Genomic DNA, 22,137 nt, shown 5'->3' on the forward strand with positions numbered 1-22,137 from the left:
TTCCCATTTCTATCCTAACCTCCCTATACTTCCCTTTCTCCCAGAGAATGTCCGGGGAGATCACAGCCTCTCTTGGCTGACTACCTTTCTAATCATCCTTGGAGCACGATAGACTGCCAACAATTATGGAGCACCCATTTTATGTCAGGGGTCATACAGAACAGGCCCAGGCAAAAACATTCTGGCTGGAGCTGGTGTGATTTCAGTGCCTGTGACCCTTGAATTCTCCCTGAATTCTGGGTCAACCTTCATTGAGGAGGATATTATAGCAAAAGAATGCTGTTTTCCCTCTAGATATTAGGCTCATTGGCTAGAGCTCTGTAAATGAGACTGACAAAAGACAGATCAACAAGAGAAAAGCAATCAGAAGTTTACTAACATGGGCAGTGTGTATACACGTGGGAAGAAGACTCAGCAGTGGGTCTCAGCAAAGTGGTGGTTTGAACTTGGGCTTATACAGAATCTAAGAGGACGATACATTTTTAGAGAAGTGACAAGACAAAAGGAAAGGACTGAGTTTTTAGGTTGGCAAATTGTGGGAAGGCAAATATAGGGAGGAAGTAATGGAAGATAAGTAAAGTTTGTTATGTTCCTCTAGTATCAATTCCAGCTTATAAGGGTCTAGAATAGTCTCTGGTGTGTTTACAAATTTGTGTCTCTTTTTTAGGCAAATATTGGGAGGCATCTACTTCTCAATTGCCTTTAACTCAAAATAATCCTTAGCTAAAGGCACCCTTGCCTTCCTTTAAATTCTGGCTCACCACTCTCTCCCTCTCATAATCATTGACTTTTGTACCACAAGCTCTGGAGGGAAGCTTTTTTCTCATTTTATTTGCTCCTTGTACTTCTCATGTTACCTAACACATAGCTGGATATACAGTTGACTTTTCATAAACAATAGTTGTTATGACTGCTGGGATCTGATCAAAAAGCAGTGCCACTGATTGTGACCTACATGCCACGCACTAGGCTAGCCACTTACCCACACACCCTTTCTAATTTTATTGCCACTTTTGACTCAGAACATAAGTAACTTGTCAGAGGTCACATAGCCAGTCAGTGAAAGCAGTTCAATTTGATTCTTTCCACACTATTTCCCTGCCAGATGAACAATCTGTTATATTGCATGTAATTCTCCACTCCTACACAACCAAATGTACACAAAAAGATAGTTGTCTGAAAAGGTGAACATTCACTCATTAGTTAGATGAACAGCTTAGTACTGTGTAGACCAATTACCACGTTTACAGGTATCCTTAGAACTTTGTCATCATAAATGGGGTTCACATTAAATTTTAACCAGCTATAGTTGCTTAGTTGTGTGCAACTTCACACTCTGCGCCTTAGCTCTTGAGTTTTTAGGATCTGTGCTGCTATAGGCAGGAAACTTTAAATCTGAGCCCTTACTCTGTGGTGACTGTTAAGCCAGCTTGTTAACTCAAATGTGGTCCTTCGGTGAAATGTGACCCTAGACTTGTTGGCTTTTTTGTAAACAATCTAATGGATTGTTCCACCGATTAACTGCCTTTATTTTTCCTCTCCCAACTGAGGTCTTGGTGTGATTATCATCGGCTTAGCCGTGACAGTGACTGCTATCACTGGTCTATCCACCTCTGCTATTGCCACAAATGGATATGTCAGAGGAGGTAATTAAACTTGTGACCCGCACAATCATTTGTAAGGTAAAGGCAACAGAGGCTCAAATAGTTCACCAGTGACCTTTCTGGAGTGTTTTTAAAGGTAATCCAAGTTGGTTCCTTACTCCCCCTGCCCCTCAGGCGAGAGAGAGGCAAGAAGAATGGTGAAGGATTTAACCTTTGTCAACCCCTCAACTCCCTCACTCAGGTTCCTTTCAAGCAAGAGAGAAGGTCAAATGTCATGTTTTCTCTCTTCACAGCCAGGGTGGTTTCTCTCCCAGGACACCAGCACAAGTCAACTTTTCCTTTCCAGGGCTGCAGCTCACACTTTTACTTCTGGAAACCATCCTTCATCCTAATGAGCAGCTCTCTGACTTGATCTGTATGCCAGGCAAGCCGGTTTCTCAGTTTCTCCGCAGCACAAAGGAACTCCGTTGGGGCCCAAGGCTCAGACATAAAAAATTAAAGGCAGTGTAGTTTGTGACAACAGGGAATCCACGGAAGACAAGTAAAATATAATATCTTTTATCTTTCATTGCTGACAGGTCTCGGAGTTCTCATAATTCTTCTTTCCACCATGGTAACTTCTATCACTGGGTTGTCAACTTCCGCAATAGCAACTAACGGGTTTGTTCGTGGAGGTAAAATTTCTAAGCTATCTAATGCTCTCATCACTTGCTACGGGTAGGCAAAAACTTTGTATATATACATTTTTTTTGATGGGGACGAGAAAGCAGCCCAATGTTCTGGAAGCCTGGCTAACCCTTTGGATGAGCTGGAGCCCGAAGGAAACGTAAGGTACTATGAGTGCAGTCCCAGTTCAGTCCAGTCAGCCGCGGCCTCCTTTCTAACGAGCCTCTCTCGTGGGTTGCAGGTCCTGGTGTGGACGTTCCCTTTTTCAGGCAAGTCTGCGTTCCTCCTGCTGGCGTTGCTTGGGAAACGATGCCTGGACACAGCTTCAGTTTTAAAGTTTACCACATTTCAGGTGTTTCCTGGAACTTTGTGGAATGGGACTCTTTAGAACGTTCCAGGTTTTTCGTGGGGAGACGGATCCTTCCGTGACAAGAGTCAGGCTGCTGCCTCCTGAAGTACTGAGGACTTTTGGGAAGTCCTGGAGCCAAACACTTTTCTTGGGGGGTTTTGCAGGTCTTGGAGTCATCGTCATTGGCCTGAGTGTGGTGGTGACAACACTCACAGGTATTTCTATGTCTGCCATTTGCACAAATGGAGTAGTAAGAGGAGGTAAGCCGATTCATTTACTTATGACTGCAAGCTTTGGTGACACTGCAATGTTTATAGTTGGTTCAATGTTGGAAATAAAAAGTGTATATTGATAATTAGTCTCCAAAGCTTTAAAATAAGAGAACGCAAAATGTAAGGAGTAAGGCAAAATTCTTCTCAACTAATATTAAGAGATCTCTGGAAAAGATTTCATCAACCCCTTTCCAGTGAGTAAATATGTTTATAAAATAGAGAGTGGCCAGGTGTGTAGAAAGAAGGCATTTCTTTGTGCCTAGGACGAGCCCTGCAGGCCGTCTCCCAGGTCCCCTCAGCGGGGGCCCTTCCCCAGGGCCCTGGCTGACACTGCTGAGACTTCCCACTCAATCAGTCCTCATAGCTCACCCCAACACTCTGTTTCCAGTGGCCAACAGCCATGGAAGATCTTCAAAAAGAAAAGAAAAACAGACAAAACAAAGAGTTTCTTTCAGGTCATCCCAGAACAAGCAATCCTAAGCAGAAAATGAAGTGGGTAAAGTTGATCCATGTTCTAAATTCTTTTCTTCTCCGTTCCCATTCTGCTTTGGTTCTTCAGGGTCTCTACTTGGGTATCGTATCCAGATCTCTCACCCAAGGCCTTCAAAGCACCATCCTACCCACAGCATAGCTCCTCTCACAATTTCTGCCTGGCTCTCATTTTGACCAAGCCTAAGGAACTGGCTGGCCAGTTTATTTAATGTAATCTGCACAAAGGAAATAATGGTTATTTGCCCCACTTAGATAATAGGTTACATTTTTAGAGAGGGCTTTCACCCCTTAACCTGTAAGAGTGACTATAGTGGAGGAAAATCCTCTTTAGTAAAAGATTGTTTTGATTTTTTTTTAGTTTTTCAATTTTTTAATTTAATCTTTATTGTAATTTTTTCTATTACCATTTAGTCCCCTTAGACTCCCCTATCCCCAGCAGTCACCACACCACTGTCCATGTCCACGAGTCCTTTTCCCTTTTGGCCCAATCCCTCCAACCCACAACCTCCCTCTACCACTAGCTGTAGATATGTTTGTTCAATGTCATTTCCCTGCCAGTTCCATCCAGCTCAAAGACTAGCTTGGTATAGGAAGCTATTAATTTACTATGTCCGCACTAACATCTAGTTATCCAGGCCTCTCAATGTCTGGTCCTTTTTTCATCACTGACATGCTCTCAGTGCCCTCTAAGCAGTTAACCAGCCCAGCTCGGTCTTTCACGGGCACAGAAATACAGCCATATATAGGGCTACCTTTTGAAGGTCCAAGGCAGAAGCAATGGTTCCAAGTTCTCCTTCCCTTTCTTCCATACACATCATGCCTTTTTGAGCTAAAAACATTTTTTAAAAGTCTGATTTATATAGTGGATAATATAAAAATGGTACATTATACAGGTACCATTTTTATACAGCAACTATGTACCAGAAAATTATAACAGAAAGGAAGTTAGAGTAACTTTGATAAACTTTACCCACTTCATTGTTTGCCTAGGCCTGCCTGTTCCTGGAAATTTCAGATATAAAATTTTACCTCAGTTATATTCAATAATGTAACAACTCTCCAATGAACTTTAGTAAAAGACAAAGCATTGTTGGTAAAGTTTACTGTATTCTTTTTTGTAACACTTGTGTATAATTAGGTTTCAATAAACTGGGCTTTACTAAATCAGGATAGTTCTATGGTAGGTTATGTACAGAGTGCAAGGAAGGGCTAAGTTATTCATTAAGGTAAAACAAAATTTCCAGAATTATTAGGAAATTACATCTTTTTATTAGAATAATTAATACTTTGTATATTCTCAGTGTTCTCAAAGTTCCTTTGTCATGTAAACTAAGCCCCTTAGCAGTTTCTCCAAGTAAAGCATATTCGTTTTTGTTTCAGGCGGAGCCTACTATCTTATTTCTAGAAGCTTAGGGCCAGAATTCGGTGGGTCCATAGGCTTGATCTTTGCTTTTGCCAATGCGGTGGCTGTTGCTATGTATGTGGTGGGATTCGCTGAGACTGTGGTCGACCTTCTTAAGGTAAGTAAGAGCTTTTCTTCAGCCAAGCAACATAATGTTACTCAATTTGCCTTTTCAGGGCACTAGGTCATAGTATGGTATTATGGCGCAATGAGAATTGGATTTATTCTGCTGAATATGGAAATTGAATACAGTTGAAGGAGCCCTGGGTTTGGCATCAGGGCTGGCTTAAAATCCTGGCTCTCACATTTACCAGCTGATAGACTTTGGACCAGTCCCTCTATTCATCTGAAGTTTGTTTTCCAAGTGGTTAATGTGGTCTAATATTGTTTTATACATTTCACATAAATGTGGTACAGATCATGAAATAATGTACATGAAATACTGCATAAAATACAAGCCATCAGATAGATAATGGGTGTTATTATCAGCAGCAATACAGTATCCCCATTCCATTCACTGAGGATACACTTTAAGACCTCCAGTGGCTACCTAAGACTGTGGGTATTACTAAGCCTCTATATACTATGTTTTTCCTATAGATATTTATGATAAAGTTTATAAATTAAGCACACTAAGAGGCTGACAGTAACTCATAAGAAAATAGAACAATTAGAAGAACATGCTGTAATACAAGTTATGTGAATATGACCTCTCTCAAAATACCTTATTGTACGTACTGTGCTCACTTTTTCACTTACATGAAGCACTCTCTAACTTTGGCCTATCCAAATTGCCAGCACGCTGCCAAGATTCACATCCAGGTGGGACAAAGCAGGACAACACAAGATTTCACCACACTACTCAAAATGGCAGTCAATTTAAAGTATATGAATTGTTTATTTCTGAAATTTTCGATTTAATCTTTTTGGACCATGGTTGACTGTGGGTGACTGAAACCACAGATCAAGAAACTACCAATAAAAGGGAAACTACTGTATTACTATTATGAGTATGGGTTTCCAAATAGAAAGAAAATTAAAACATTAGAATAACTTGCTGCAGAAAAACAGGCATTTCCTAGTGTAGGTGCCCCATCTATAGCTGATGGTGCATACGGGAGACGTGAATTAGCTGGCATATGAACTCACATCTAGTCCTCCTTTGTGGTAGGGATAGCATTCACCAAATTTAGTTGCTAACAGTACCTCTATCGAAAAACTAGGTGAATGAATGAGCGGGGTATATAGTTCATAAGGCATTCTGTCTTCAAGAGAAGCATTATCTGCTTTGTGTAGTTGGTTCTTTAACTGAATAACACTTACTTTCCAATATGCACATTGGGAACTGCCCACTTGTATTCTTCTAGGATATCCTTGACACAGCAAAATAACTAGTCATTCTGAGACAAAACATGGTATATGTATGTGCACTTACTTTTCCTTAGTGTTATAATAGCTTCTAAAGCTGTGACTAGAGTGAATCTCTAAAATTTCCATCTCCTAACCTTGGCTATCAAAAGCCTATCTATCATCACAAGAAAAAATTAATGTTAAGTTCTTTATCAAGTTTATGAGTACTTCATTTTCCAGTTATTCTGTATGGCCCCAGACATTAGTGTATTAGTAGTCATCTTACTGTTAAATGATACAATAAATATGCAAAAGAAAAAAGAAAAAGATCCAGCTCTAACCATTGTTGTGATTTTTCCGCAGGAGAGTGATTCAATGATGGTGGATCCAACCAATGACATCCGGATAATCGGCTCAATCACAGTGGTGGTTCTTTTAGGAATTTCGGTGGCTGGAATGGAATGGGAAGCAAAGGTAAATTTCTCAAAATTTGGTTTCCAACAAGTGCTGGTCAGGCCCTGAATAAATTGCAAGGATAGACGGAACCCCTATTTAGAAAGAAGCCATGGAAAAGTTGCAGAGCACTGGTCGGGGGTGGGCTTGGATGGGAGTAAAAGACAGAAAACTATACTTGAACAATAATTAAATTTTTTTTAAAAGTTGCGGGTTAGCGCTCTGTGGAACACCAAGCCCTCAGAGCACAAGTCCAAGCAGTCTGGACTCACGCGCATGTGCGACACGATCAGACCTGAGCTTTGTGCTGCTCTGCTCTCATCTGCAGCACAACAGAGCCAATGAGGTTGGCGCCGTCTTTATGCACAGATCGCAGTATGATCACCGCAACAGTACATGCTGGGAGCCTGTGTCTCCCAGTCACACCCTCATTAACTCCTTTCAGGTGGCTGTGGGTGCCCAAACCAAAAGAAATGGCAAGTGCATTGAGAGAAGGTAATAGAGGCAGAAACTATCATTCTCTAAAATCCAGTTCTTCAGCAGAAAATTGGAGGACAACACAGGCCTTGGAACTAGCGAATATCTGTATTTACATAGTAATAAAACCATTAGTAAATTTCTAAATGGCAGGAAACATGTCTTTTTGCATGCTTTGTAATTCTGTACAGTGACTGGTACAATTGAAAATGAATCTTGTATGTTGTTTGGAGGTATGCCTGGAGAAGGTTCGAGCAATAAAAAGATGGCCTAAGCCTTCCACCTACACAAGGGAATTGGAGACATTCCTGCACCACCACACTTATCTATGGATTATGCATTCACACATTAAACAAAAATGGATTAAGTGCTTACATGTGCTGGAGATTCTGCTAGCCACTGGGTATTTATTCTGTTATGAAAGAAACAGGCACAATTTCTACCCTAGCTGAGTACATGCTCTATGAGGATATGAGTAATAATCAAGGAGATAACAAGTACATATAAAATGGTAACTTTTAATAGTACTATAACAGCAATAAACAGGGGACTGAGATGGAAAATAATGGGGAATGTACTTTCAATGACTTTGTTCCCTGAGGGAAGCAATGCAGTCTCATGAAGCAGAGGGCAGAATTTAAACTTCCAGCTTTGTTCTCAGCATGCCTGGATTTGAATCTAGTTTATATCCATATGACCCCTAGTAAATTGCTTAACTTATCTGTGCCTCAGTTTCTTTATCTTTAAATGATGGTAACATTACCTACTCCACACAGTTATCAGTGGTATTACATACCTGAAAGAATACTGGTAAAGTTAAATCTACAGCTGTTATATTGAAAGCCCTTGGTGAACATTAGCTGCTATTTGGATTCAGTGATCAAGAAAGGCCTGTCTGAGGAGGTAACTAAGACTGAAAGGAAGAGAAGAAAGAAACAGTTCTGCGAAAAGTAGGAGTGCCTTCTTAGCAGAATGAACAGCACATGGAAATGCCAAGCCAATAAACACTTCTAAATGTATGGGGAACTAAAAAAACAAGGGCAATTGGGCTGGTCAGCCTTGCAGACTGCTTGTGCTGGGCACATAATGGCAGCCCAACATCAAGTGTCCTGAGCGTCAGGGGAACGCTGTGAGTCATTCCGTGTTCTCATACTCCTGCAGTTAGCACTGGGAATGGGAGGAATCCATGGTGCTCTTCCTGAAAGGAAATAAAGTCTATCAGTGTTAAAGTTTGGGCTCCGTTTATATTCCTGAGGACACTGCAGCAAGGTACCTGCCCAGTACTTAGAATGTTCTTGTAATGTCAACTTCAAGTGCCTGAACACATGCTCCCATTGAAAATGTGACCTTATTATATAAAGTGTTAAAAGGGCTTATCTAAAAAAGAGAAAAAATATGAACAGTGAAAGGACAGCAAACTCACAGTTATTAACGACCACACCTAAAACAAAAGCAAACTAAACAGGCAGCTAGATCAGGAACAGAACCATAGGAATGAAGATCACATGGAGGGTTAGCAACAGGGGAGTGAGAGGAGGAGAAGAGGGGAGAAGGTACAGAGAATAAGTAGCATAGACAGTAGGTAGAAAATAGATAGGAGGAGGGCAAGAATACTAGGGAAAATATAGAATCTAAAGAACTTGAGACTCATGGACATAAATTAAAGGGGGGCAATGGTGGGGTGGGGGTGTGCAGGGTGGAGGGGAGTGAAGGGGAAGGAATGGGACAACTGTAATGGCAGAATCAATAAAGTATATTAAAAAGAAAAAAAAGAAAATGTGGTATCTATAGTCAGACCAAATAAGGCTCATTAAGATGCCATTCTGTAAGGGTCCACTTATCACTTAATTTGGGTAATAGAGTCTTAACTTGAATAACCAGATAGCATCTTTGTTCAGTGGACACATCACTTTCATGATTACATAAAAAGTTGTTAAATAAATGTAATTTGGCTTTTTTTTTTACTTTGCCATTCCAGGCTCAAGTGATCCTTCTGGTTATTCTTCTTATTGCTATTGCAAACTTCTTCATTGGAACCGTCATTCCATCCAACAATGAGAAGAGGTCCAGAGGTTTCTTTAACTATCAAGGTACGTATGACAAATGAGTTGCTTTGCAATAAATGGTCCTCCATTGCTCCCCTCCATCGCCATCCCTGTTACCCCAACTCTAGCCCTGTGATCCAAGGAAGAGCCAGAGTGAGTTGTGACCTTGCTGCTTAGGAGCCAGCTGGCTCACTAACCTGTTTGGGTCTCAGATTTTCCCGGCCAGGTGAGAGTGATAATAATAACTTCCTGTGGGGATTTTTAAAAAGCAAATAAGATAGTGGATATAAAATATTTTGAAAACCTAAGGTGCAAGACAACTTGTTGTTGCTGTCAAAATAGTGGGGAAAAGTACACGTGTGAAGAAAAAAGGAAGTGCAGACCATTTGTTCAACCACTGAGAGCACTAAAGTCACAGTCATTTTTCTCTACTAGACTTTCCTGCACCTTGCTAAAATAGCATTTCCAAGTTAAGCAGCACTGTCAGGTTTTTAAGCATAAACGACTATAGGAGGTACTTAGGGCAGCATCCTGTGATACCTTCGCTGAGCGTGGAATTTGACTTGTTTCCCCCCTTCTACTTCCCCTGTCTACTTTTTCCTAACTTGCCACTCCAGCCTACTCCAGAATCCATGTCTGAGATTTTTTAAATATTTTCCTTCATTTGCTTGGTTGTCAGTATTCAGTTCCTTCTCATATCACTCATCTCTTTTTTTCTGATTATTTTTCTCTGTAAAGATCATCTTGTTTGCTTTGCATGTTAGCTTCCTTTTGCTTTTTATTCTTTTTTCTCCTTCCAGCTCCTGCTGTATTTCTTTTCTGGCGCTATACATCTTCTTTCCTTGTTTTTGCATTACTCTAGTTTGTTTTACTCACATTTATCTTCCTTTTCTTGCTCTCTTTCCCTTTCTGTTTTTTTTCTCTTCTAGACAAATTTTTTCATTTAAGTAATTTGGTGACAACCTGTAGGATGGTATTATTTTATGATTGAGCCTCCTCACAATATTATTCTCCCATACATGAGAATTTGGTATAAAAATTTAAAATCCAATCTCAGCAGGTAATGATTAGTTTAGAACATTAACAGCAAAACTGTAAAGTAGCACCCCAGCTGGTGTAGCTTAGTGGATTGAGTGCTGGTCTGGGAATCAAGAGGGTGCTGGTTCAATTCCCAACAGGGCACATGCCTGGGTTGCTGGTCCCTGGTTGGGGAGACATGACAGGCAACTGCACATTGATGTTTCTTTCCTTCTTTCTCTCTTTCTAAAAATAAATAAATAATGTTTTTAAAAAACTGTAAGGCAGTCTCACCCACAGGTTTCTGCAATTTTTAAAAAAGAAACATTATATTTATGAGTGTGCCTGTAACACCATGAAATAATTCTCCATTTCTTTGTTTTTCAGTCTTCTAGACTCAAAGAATTCAGGTGTCTCTGTTGGCACAAAATTGATTGATTTCTAAGAGCTCTGTTCTGGAGATCTAAAACCTTGTGATATGTGTGTGTTGACCTTTGGCAAATATTAACATGAGGTTTATCAGTGCACCAACACCTTTGAGTTTCATTGGGATTATAGAAACTCATTTGCATTTAGGGCTGTAAAAGCCAAAGGTAATTTTATCTCCTACTCTGTGAAGAATGTCTACATGATAATTTCTCATTGTTTGTGTTGCAGCATCAATATTTGCAGAAAACTTTGGGCCGAGCTTCACAAAAGGTGAAGGCTTCTTCTCTGTCTTTGCCATTTTTTTCCCAGCAGCTACTGGGATTCTTGCAGGTGCCAATATCTCGGGAGATTTGGAGGTATGTTGTTTTCTCTACTTTCATAGTCCAGGGAGGTGGTGGCACAGCTGGCAGGCAGCACAAAGAGCTATAGAGATCAACAGTGGCCATGTTTCTCTATAGCTTTCAAATCGTAAACTTTCCATAAGGCTTCCTCATTATTCAAAAATCATATTTTAATGCCAAACTACCCTATTTCTGATAGTCCTTCCACAAGTCTTATTCAGTCATATCAGAAGGAAAGAGTATGACAGTGTGTCACACTTCCAACAAAATAAATACTATTCAATGAAACAAATAGAAGAACCACCACTTTCTCTTTTAAACGTGTAATGTGTAAAAACATGGAACATTTAAGAAAAAAACAAAGATAAATTACTTTATTGCTAGATGCTGATATTAAATTCAGGGACACGTTCACTCATTTAATAGGTATATATTTAACACTCATTCATATTATTCTATGTTAAGTACTATAAGGAGCATTGTATTAGTTAGGATATTGGTTCAAATATTTTATAAGAGGCCACTAATTTTGACCGAAACAAGACAGAAGTTTTTGTAGTGAATAAAAGTTTGAGCTTATAGCCATCCAGTGGAATAAGAAAGATCTGCTCCAAAAGATAACCTCAGATAACCTCCTGTGTTTTACCATCCCCTTGGGAACTGCCCTCATCTGCAAGGTCAAAGATGACTAATCATGTCCAAGATCACATTCCATCCATTGGAAGGGGAATAGGAAGCAGAGGGCAAGCAATTCCTGGACCTCAATGTGTTACTTCTGCTGACATTCCATTGGCCAGAATTTAGTCTGAGGTCTTCCATAGTTGTAAAGAAGACTGGGAAATGTTGTCTCTAGTTCAGTTGCCATGTGTCCAGGTAAAATTTGATAGGATTCTAATAGTGAAAGGAAGAAGGTGAGAAAGAATATTAGGAGGCAATAAACAGTGTCTAACACACACACATACAACATAGAAGACACAAGTTTTACCTCAATAGATCTATAATTACTTTGGAAGACAAGAAATATTTATAAGAGCCACCAAGAGATTTGTGTACAAAGACCTTATATGCATGACTCAAGGATATGAATTAAGGGAGAAGGGATTGCTGGAGGGAGTAGGGGTGCTGGGTGGAGGTGGCCAAAGGGGGAAAACATTGGGACTACTGTAATAGCATAATCAATAAAATATATTTAAAAGGAGAGATATGTATACATTAAAACCACTTGCACTGTCCAAATAGACTGTGAGATAAAAAATAATGAACAATTAAGTTAAGGATGATATCCTCTTGGCAGTAACATTCAAGTGTGAACTGACAGCAAAGGCTAATAAATACTGACTGTTGGTGAGAGAATGTATTGCAGGCAGAGAGGACGAGGAACAGTCAGGCATGGGGAAAACTAGGGACAGGATACATCTCTCAGGTCCAACTGGAGAAGCCCCCACGAGGCTGGATAACCTTATAGGGAGAGGAGAAACAGGTGTCAGTGTCGGAGAGCCCTGAGCCAGAGGAGCTGGTGCTGGAATGTAACTCACAAAAGTGGAGCCTTTGCCTCTGGTGTTGTTCATTGCTGTATCCTTGGAGCTAGCAAAGCTTCAATAAATACTTATTGAGTGAATGAATAAAAGCTTTTACATTTGTTATATTAAGAACCACAGCACCACAGTAAATTCCTGAGCAGAGATATGGCATAAGAAAAGATTAGGCTGAGGCTCAGAAAAATTAAGTAACTTGTTCAAAATGATTTAAGTAGTAAATATCACTGCTTAGTGAAATTTAGCGATGGATGTTGAGCCTCCAGTTTCTCAGATTCAGAAAAGTATCAGGCACCACTGACTTAAGTTTCTACAGAGTGCCCATTTGAATTAAAGAATACTGTGCTTTTCTTAGACTCCTTAAATACAATTTTGTGTGAGATGCTTACGAGTCAGTTCAGCTCAACCAACACTTACACCAGGCACCGGGGAGGCAAAGATGCACTCAGTCCCTCCCTCCAAGAGCTCGGGGGCTAGTGGAGAGACAGACTTACTGTAATGGAGTCATAAGAAGCAAAAATAGATCACGTGTCTGTGTGTGCCATGAGATGAAAAAAGTTGAAAATCATTGTATTAGACAAGGCATGTGTGGAGATATTCCTAACGAGTAGGAAAGAATTAATGATCACAGAGAGACTCCACAGGGACTGTCACTCCTATGAGGGAACAGATTTGCTTGACTCTGCAGCTGTCAGGTTGAGTATGCATTCGCCATGAGTTTACCTTTGTGATGGATTTGATCCACAGATTTAAGCTAAAAAAAATAAACAAAAAACTTCATATTTTAACTGCATTGATTGCTTATTCATATTGATGAGTCTTATGTCCTCTGGTGGAGGGACTAATGTCTACTGAGACTGTGCTTGCTTCAATTCAATATTTATGGACTCCTACTACATGCCAGGCACTGTCCTGTATAGTCAATAATCATATTAAAATATCTATTTAATAATCCCTGTTAAGTTGAATTCAATTATTTAGATGTTATGCTGCTTGGAATTGATTGCAATAAGATTTAGTCCCCCAAATAGGATATAAGAAGGTACATTCTATATGATGTGGATTCAGCTCAGTGAATTTATATACATTTACAAGCAAGAGACAAGCCCATTTGGGGGTATAAGTTTAAATTTGCCTCTTTCTCTATGTGTGCTTATGAAAATTAAATATCCCCCACTGTAGTCGTTCCTGAACAAGACTCCAATGGGAAATTTGAGAGATTGGAGAATTTAGAAGATGATCCTTTTTGTTCAGTCAAAAGTGATTTTTTAAGGCAAGCTTAAGCTTTAGTACAAAACACACACACAGAGATATCATCAATGTGCCAGGTATGCTTGGACACTTCTCCTAATAATTTAAGGTTTAAAAAATCAGCATGAAATTCACAGGAGATAAGGGGGAGAGAGAGGCATTAGTGAGTGAACTAACTAGTATACTTTCCTATAAAAACTCCCTCCTGGACAGTTGGAGATCTCTTTTCTTCAGCACAAAATTCTATGGATTTCTTTATTCACTCTAAACACTTCATCTTTATCCCCAAAGAATTTGAGCTTACCATTTTGCTATTAGCTTGATCTTTTCTTTAGAACTTGCCTCAGGAAGAGTAGCCTAAATGTTTGAAGACACAGAAATAACTCCTAGTGACCTCTGTTTCTGACTCCACCCTGTCTCCTTGTACTTCCACGCTATTATTTGAAAGGATCCCCAAGATGCTATCCCCAGAGGAACCATGCTGGCCATTTTCATCACCACTGTTGCCTACATAGGTGTTGCTATTTGTGTAGGTAAGTAGTTATGTCTCCAGTGTTGAAATGCCAGATTTACAAGGGGTTGGGTGGGTTTTCATGTCCAATGGACTTTCAGTGGAACATAGCAGAACATTTTTTAAAGGCCAACAGTCTTAATTCCATTCGTAGATGCTCTAGGGTTTGAATGCAAATAAACTGTAACACAGGTGTCTCTGGTTCAGGTATAGAGTAATCAGGCCACCTCTCAGGGCTTTAGGAAAAAAAATTCTGCACTGAAGTGGTTTTTTCAACTTGAAGATTCTATGATTCTTAAGTTTTTCCTAGATTTAAAGAATATGAATTCATGGCTAAAATTCAGGGTTCTCACTAGTACCTAACTATCACTGGAACCTCTCTTATAGTTATTAGCAAAGAGGGAGAAGGCAAAATAAGCAGTTTTGTTGGTTGACATTGGTTTGTCAAGTATTTATCCTTTGGGTAGTTCAGAAAAGTTTATATATATTTCACACTTATGTTCATGTATTTCAATAATCCTATTAAATGCATAATGTCAGAGATTATGGTTAGAAAAATTCATAAGTAATGTAGGTGATTAAAATATATATTAAGGATCTTTAAAAAGTTGATAATTCCATTTCTGGGAATCTGTCCTAGAGAAATACTTTGAAACACAGGGAAAATAGTATGCACAAAGATGTTCATAGAATAAATATCATAGAAAATAATAGAAACACCTAAATGTATGAAAAAATTGATCAAACTAAGACAAATACTTAATAGAATATTATTTGACCTTTAGTATTACTTAACAAATTGTAATATTTTATCCCAAAATAGTTTATTTGTTATTTCAACTATTAAAATTGTATATCAAGTAGAATTACAACTGTTTAAAAATTATGCAAGGAATATCATTAGTTGAAAGCAAGGGCTTGGTTCTCTTAATTACTTGAATTCAAAAGTGCTATCTCTTGGTTGTCTCATAGATGAGACAATAAATTCTACTGGAAAAACACTGGATCAGTAGCACTAAGCCTGAAATCTGAATTGAGTACTATGAAATCTGAATCGTATGTGCATTTTAGGAGATTGGAAAGTAAGGTATTTCTAATACCCAAGTGTCTTGCAGAAGCAAGTGAGAGCTAGGATAAACCTCTCCCCCAAGACAGTAGGAGTAGCAGCCTGTTAGACACAAGGGCTGCTCCCAGGCTTCAGTGGATAGGAGCCTCCAGGTACCACATCCCAGGAAGCATTGACAGTAAGCACAGGGGAGTCAAGAGACCTGCTCATACTCCAAGTAAACCAAGTATGTTTCCAGGAGAAACCCCTAAGGGAATAGAACTCCTCATATAAAGAAATGACAAGCCACCATTGTTTCCACAGGGGCCTGTGTGGTCCGAGATGCCACTGGGAACATCAATGACACCGTCATTTCTGGAATGAACTGCAATGGCTCAGCAGCCTGTGGGCTGGGCTATGACTTCTCAAGGTGTCGCCATGAGCCATGTCAGTATGGGCTGATGAACAATTTCCAGGTTTGAGCTGCAATAATTATAATGATCCTTATTGCTACTGTTTCCATTTTTATAGCATCATGTATAACGAAACTTCTGATGCCGATGCTGCAGCTGATTAGATTATTGATTGATTTGAACTCAACATGGAACACATGGTGTGGGAGGCAAGGGAATCGCACAGACATTAAGTTGTAGCAAATGCTGCGGTTGCATTTACTGTGGTGGGGAGAGAACAGGCACTTGTATGACTCGCTCCACCAGGGAAGGATCACCACCCAACATTGTGTCTTCCAGTCATTGTTCAAGGTTTGATGGAGGGGAGGGGAGACTTAGAGATTAGCTAGCATTGGAATACATTTTACTCATGGGCGATGGCTTAGGAACGGGGGCGGGGTGGGTGGGGCCTGGAGTGCCTGGAGCACCAGGCCAAGAGGAAAATGAGAGTGACAGAGTGGGAGGCAAGTCAGGGGGAAAGAATAGAGAAGTTGAAACATACTGATTTGTCTGGACTATTGGTGAGCAGAGGGAAAGGCAAGTTTGTTGTGACGGCTTCATTCATCTATTTTAACAACCAACAAAGAGAAATTAACTCAGCTGAAGCCATTATTTTAAAATATGACTTAAATGGATAGAATCTCATCATGTCTCAGATCTAAAATTATGTTAAATGAGTACAGCAAAAACAAAGGTTTGAAAAGCCTCTATGTGTGAGAAGAACAAGAAAGTCCAATGCCTTTAAAAAAGCTGGTAAACAGCTGAGTCCTCCCCCAAACCTTATTAAAACACCACTTTCTGTAAGATAGAATTTCCCTTTATGAAAAAAACATATACTCACAAAGGACAGAGGGGGACACGTCAAAATCTTTAACCTCTTACTTTATCCTTGAAACCTCTTACTTTATTCTTTCCAGTATCTTCTGAATATATTGTGTTGAGCATTGATTATTTTTATAGTCAACCAAAAGGCCATTTCCATTTAAAAAAAAACAGCTCTTAAGAACTTGAGAATGAAATGGCTGGAGGAAAAGGGGAGGGCATTCTAGTTAGAAGCAATTAGCTTATAAAGGAGATTCCAAATCACAAAAAGTGGAAAGAGAAGCATTTGTATCAAAACTTGAGTCTTTTTATTTGTTTGTTTTTACTGTTGGCTGAGTTTCTTTACTTGAACGTCTCTTCTCAAGGTCATGAGCATGGTGTCAGGGTTTGGCCCCCTCATCACGGCTGGCATCTTTTCTGCAACGCTGTCCTCCGCCCTGGCCTCCCTCGTCAGCGCTCCCAAAGTGTTCCAGGTGATCCGGGCACAAGAGCAAGTGCTTCTCTCTCCTGCTGTCGCCACTGAACGCGGATCAAGCTGAAATATTCATTCTCACCAGCAATCATTTTCCATACTTTTCTGAAACAGTTTAACGTTTGCATCTGGCTCACATGCTGTGTCTGCCACATAGTCAAGATCGATTCAAATAATATAAAGAATGATGAACTGCAGTGTTAACTTGTGCCTCGTATTGTGAATCACTCCATCATTCGCTATATCTTCTTGTTTGAATCACCCAGGGAAAAGGATCCTACATAGATATAAATGACAAAGCTCTCCTCTTGTTCCCCATTAGGCTCTGTGCAAGGACAACATCTACAAAGCCCTGCAGTTCTTTGCAAAAGGATATGGGAAAAACAACGAGCCACTGAGAGGATACATTCTCACCTTTGTCATCGCCATGGCATTCATTCTTATTGGTTCGTAGAGTCCTTGTTATTCTTCTGATACTCATAAGTTTTCCTTTTAGCCTGAGAAGTTACCTGTTTTATGTTTAATATTCCATTTGGGAATATTGGAGTCTATCTAAGAAGGAAATGAGAAATCCTTGTACAAACCAGGCCTTTGAAGACTTGAAGTAGACTTCGGACTTTAAGCTCCTCTTTAAATCTGAGTTGGAAATCCATCCTCCAACCTGCCCGATCTCGTCTGATCCGAGTCTCCCCCAGCAGCCACCAGTCTTTACATCTCCTAGCCTGGCAGGGAGCAGGAGAGTTGAAGTATCTGTTCTCCAAATGTGGTCCATCGACCACCTGTGTCAGAATCAGAACCACCTGTGGGTTTGTCTGAGCACAGATTTTTTAGGCACAACCCAAGAGTTACAATCAGAATCTCTGGTGACAAGGAATCTGCATTTTTACAAGTTCCTCAAGAGGTTCATAAATCACTAAAATTTGAGAACCTCTTCCTAGAAGTTAACCTCCTCTCCTTCTCCCTAAACAATCTAGAGACAACTACTTAATCTTGGAGAGGCACATGCATCAGTGTAGCCTGCACATTCCTCACTGCTCCCCGAGGCATCGATTTTGCTGGGGCGCATGTAAGAGGAAAAGGAGCACGAGGTAAGGATGGTGGCAACTGTGTGGGAATAAGCCTGCCTCAGCACCGAGGTGCCAAACAATGAGGGCTCCTTCTCTTCACATAAACTCAGGAAGTGACTGTAATTCGTGGAATCATAAGATTTCCACAAGGTTGAAGGTATTTGTTACAGCTAATAAATTTTGTAGGTTTTTAACAAATCATACAAAAAGTGATTCTGTATAGATGTTTCAATTATGTACTTTTAAAACTTCAAATCACAGCCATACCCTACATTGAAATAATCAAATAGGCCAAGTTCTTTATATGGTATAAATTAAACAATACTCATACAAATCACTGTTTTGGAACAACGCAGGGAGGGCAGCTTCGTGGCCCCAGCTTTGCGGCACCTGTTTTGTCTGCCTCCTCGCTGGCAGCCATGTGCTAGAAGCACACACAGCTGCCACCTGTATTTGCATCACCGAAGCTGATAAACACCTGACGCTCAGACACGCAGAACTATCTCTAAATTATTACTTCTATCATAAAGTAAACAATTCAGCTGGAATTAAATCATGCTGGATATTTAGCTACTGCAGTAAAACATCTTTGACAAATCTTGGAAGGTAAAACTCTCTAGAGAGGTAGAAAAGTACAAATGACTGACAAGAGTTCCAGAAGTCAGAGAAAGCAAGTTGGGTATATGCAGAGAGACTTCCTAGTAGACATTTCTGGTGCACTGGTGTTTACTCTGTCACGCCGCAGAGGAATGCGTAGCAGACAAAGAGCACAGGGTTTGGTAACTTTGCAATACCTACAGGGGAGTTTATCATCCCATTCCTCAAACCTTCTGTCCATTCACACAGAAATTTTTTTCAGGTAGAGGTCATGATGCCTATTTCCTGAAGGGTAGATTTACCTGGTCCTTTATAGAAAAGAAACTCTGTCTAAGAATAGATTTTAAAATGAATGCAGCCCCAAAGAAAAATCACTAACTTCTTAAACTTTGACAGATGCTAGCTATGTTTTCAATCTCCAAATGAAGTCAAGCTTCCAGGCTGCAACAGCTGTTTCAGCCCCTGGTCTCATCATTCATATGTACATGCTCGATTCTGCTTTGTTCACAGCGGAACTGAACACCATCGCTCCCATCATCTCCAACTTTTTCCTGGCCTCATATGCACTTATTAATTTCTCCTGCTTCCATGCCTCTTATGCCAAATCTCCAGGTAAATTGACTTTTCAAAACTAAAATAAGCCTAAGCCAACAGTTAGTGTCAATAAAATGAAATAAGTCAGGGGAAGTGCTTAATTTGTGTTTATCTGGTTTTTTTAATATCCTAGTGGGCAGTGTAATCCACTTTGTTTTGGTGAGTTGGGGGATGACTTCTGAAATGGAAAAAGAATCATTTGAGCAATGGCCTGTTTGACCAACCGTAAAGTCAATTTTCTCCTGCAGCAATAAATTATTCATTGCAAGAGAAACCACATTTATTTCAGCAGTAGAAAAACACCACTATTTATTTCCAGGGTGAAAGTGACCACAGAAGTGGAATAAATGTATATATTTGAAACTTCCTTACTATCAGTTTGTTTCCTGCCCATGGTGCAGAAGAGAAGGATGAGTAGTTCCCATAATTACCTGCTGAGTGTAGTCAATGCAGATTCACAGTGGAGCCGCTGACATCCCTACCCTTTCAGACTGTGGGTAAAGTGGTGTAAAATTTCACACCAAAGAGTCTTCCTCTGTCTAGTCATCCCTCACCTCTTCTTTGCTTCCACTGGCCAAAAGAATCTCTTCTGCCTTTCCACCAGAAGAGAGACTAGTCTTTATCGACTTTCAGAAAGTCCTTCACCATGAGGACTTTCCTCAGGGATATAAACACATTTCCGCTTTTTAGGGCCTGCCACGATTGAACCTCCTTTGGAAAAGCTGCTGCCATAAACCAAATAGACAGAAGAGGGGAACCTTCATTCCCCCCAAGGCCACTAGGCCCCAGAAAACACTGAGGACATTCTGTTTCTGTTTTGTTGTCTTCTTTCAAGCAGAAAACAGAAAGCTCTAGTCAGAGAATAAAACAAGCCACAGAGATGTGCACCTCCAGGCCACGTTATGTTCCCTTTTGAAAAATAAAGGGAAGTAATAGAGATGGGGAGGGAAAAGATTGAAAGGGAAAAAGGAAGAGAGAACAAGAAGAAATAGAAAAGTACACAGAGGGGACACACAGATCTGCAGGCCCAGAAACAGACGCTTCCCCATCTCCCCCCCGCGCCTCACCTCTCTCTGTCTTGCACACACGTGCCCATGTGTTTGCATGTGCGCAGCCAGCCTCAGAAAAATAAGGGCATTTCCAGTGACATTCTCCAAGTGATATATCCATCTTGTGGCCATTTAGGAATTTGCTCTAGCAGACTTTGAAAGCTCTGTTGTGTTTTGGCAACTCCAAATTTTAGATGGACTTTATCCATAGACCAAATGTACCCTTCAAATCAGAGTTTCCCCATCCTGGCCATACTGTCCCCCAGCTTCTTTATTTCAGGGAACTAATAAAACACGGGAAAACCCCCTTGCATACATGAATTGTGAGAAGTATTTTCATTGCAAATGTGAAACATGTTAATGCATCAGGTTTAAGAAGACTTGCAGACAAATTTCTCCCTCTTGTCCCACGGATGATTATTTCTGAAAGGGCAAGCACTATCCCCTTAGGCTAAAGGAAGAGCTCGCAGGAAGTTAATGGATTGGCTTTTGATGACTGCTCTGCCTTCTCCATGGGAATGAAGCCATCATCTTGGTCTTCTCTTTCTTGGTCCACCAAGCAATTCCCCCACCCCTTCCCCGAAAGACCCCACTTTTCCATTCCTCCTGCCTCCTTTAAACTCCTAATGGCATGGATATCAGATGCTCAAGATTTCGTAGTTTGAAGACAATCAGGGAGCATGCAGAAGAGTGGAGGGGCCATGAGAAACACATTTTTCTGTATTTCTCAGCATCCTCATTGGGTATAATTACCCCTTCATAGGCCAGGGACCCAAGATCACAGAAAACTAATAACAGAAACTTGACCTAAATGCTCTGATGTTTATGCTAGGAAAAAACATGTTACCTGCACTCTAACAGTGCTCAGTGGCATGATGGTGGGAGCATGGAAGTTTTTCTGCTACACATACATTTCGTTGTTGCTGCTGTTTTACTTTCAGGATGGAGACCCGCGTACAGAATTTACAACATGTGGGTATCTCTTTTTGGGGCTGTTTTGTGCTGCGCAGTCATGTTTGTCATCAACTGGTGGGCAGCTGTCATCACCTACGTCATTGAGTTCTTCCTCTACATCTATGTGACCTATAAGAAGCCAGGTAAGATGAGATGGACTGGGTAGGAATGGGTTTACAAAGCAGCCTATAACTCCCCATTTATTCAACAAAGTATTATTGAGCAGCTCCTATGTTCTTAGGTGTGTATGTGTATGGTAGATATTAGTAACATAATGCAATACAATAGCTAACTCTGTTGAGCACCTATTATGAGCACTCATCGAATTATCACAAAAATGCTGCATATTAAGTATTATTAGATCTATTTTACTAATGAAGAAACTGGCGTTCAAAGAGTTGACTAATTGCCAAGGTAACAGTTGGGATCTGATGGAGCTGACATTTTAACTACAGTGTGTATGATGTTCCTAGAAGTCTATTTCCTTTGGCAGATTAGGGAAGTTCTCCTTCATTATATTTTCAAATATGTTTTTGATTTCTTGCTCTTCCTCTTCTCCTTCTGATACCCCTATTGTTCAGATGCTGGAACATTTAAAGTTGTCCCAGAGGTTCCTAAGCCTCTCCTCATCTTTTTGAATTCTTGTTTCTTCAGTCTGTTCCGGTTGAATGTTTCTTTCTTCCTTCTGCTCCAAATTGTAGATTTGAGTCCCAGTTTCCTTCCCTCCACTGTTGGTTCCCTGTACATTTTCCTTTATTTCACTTTGCATAGCCTTCACTTTTTATTCTCTTTTGCAGCCATATTCAACTATTTCTGTGAGCATCCTGATTACCAGTGTTTTGAGCTATGCATCTGATAGGTTGACTATCTCTTCATTACTTAATTGTATTT

The 22,137-nt window shown here is 40.2% G+C and overlaps 1 protein-coding gene across 4 annotated transcripts in view; it reads left to right on the forward strand.

The window, feature by feature from the left end:
* The window catches only part of SLC12A1 (solute carrier family 12 member 1), a 78,963-nt gene that overhangs the window by 14,971 nt on the left and 41,855 nt on the right, over positions 1-22,137 (forward strand). Inside the window, exons 5-16 of one of the 4 annotated variants that reach the window (XM_037054572.1) lie at positions 2,183-2,278; positions 2,784-2,879; positions 4,764-4,903; positions 6,499-6,609; positions 9,044-9,155; positions 10,785-10,912; positions 14,132-14,216; positions 15,564-15,715; positions 16,879-16,986; positions 17,308-17,431; positions 19,160-19,261; positions 21,234-21,389. In XM_037054572.1, the coding sequence (XP_036910467.1) occupies positions 2,183-2,278; positions 2,784-2,879; positions 4,764-4,903; positions 6,499-6,609; positions 9,044-9,155; positions 10,785-10,912; positions 14,132-14,216; positions 15,564-15,715; positions 16,879-16,986; positions 17,308-17,431; positions 19,160-19,261; positions 21,234-21,389 (1,410 nt within the window). Of the gene's footprint in view, positions 1-1,550; positions 1,647-2,182; positions 2,279-2,783; positions 2,880-4,763; positions 4,904-6,498; positions 6,610-9,043; positions 9,156-10,784; positions 10,913-14,131; positions 14,217-15,563; positions 15,716-16,878; positions 16,987-17,307; positions 17,432-19,159; positions 19,262-21,233; positions 21,390-22,137 lie in introns of all 4 variants that reach the window. The other 3 variants (XM_037054575.1, XM_037054574.1, XM_037054573.1) reach the window with 3 other exon arrangements.

Source organism: Sturnira hondurensis, unplaced genomic scaffold (assembly GCF_014824575.4).
Source record: "Sturnira hondurensis isolate 20B ecotype Veracruz unplaced genomic scaffold, ASM1482457v3 Scaffold0008196, whole genome shotgun sequence".
Classification (NCBI taxonomy): domain Eukaryota; kingdom Metazoa; phylum Chordata; class Mammalia; order Chiroptera; family Phyllostomidae; genus Sturnira; species Sturnira hondurensis.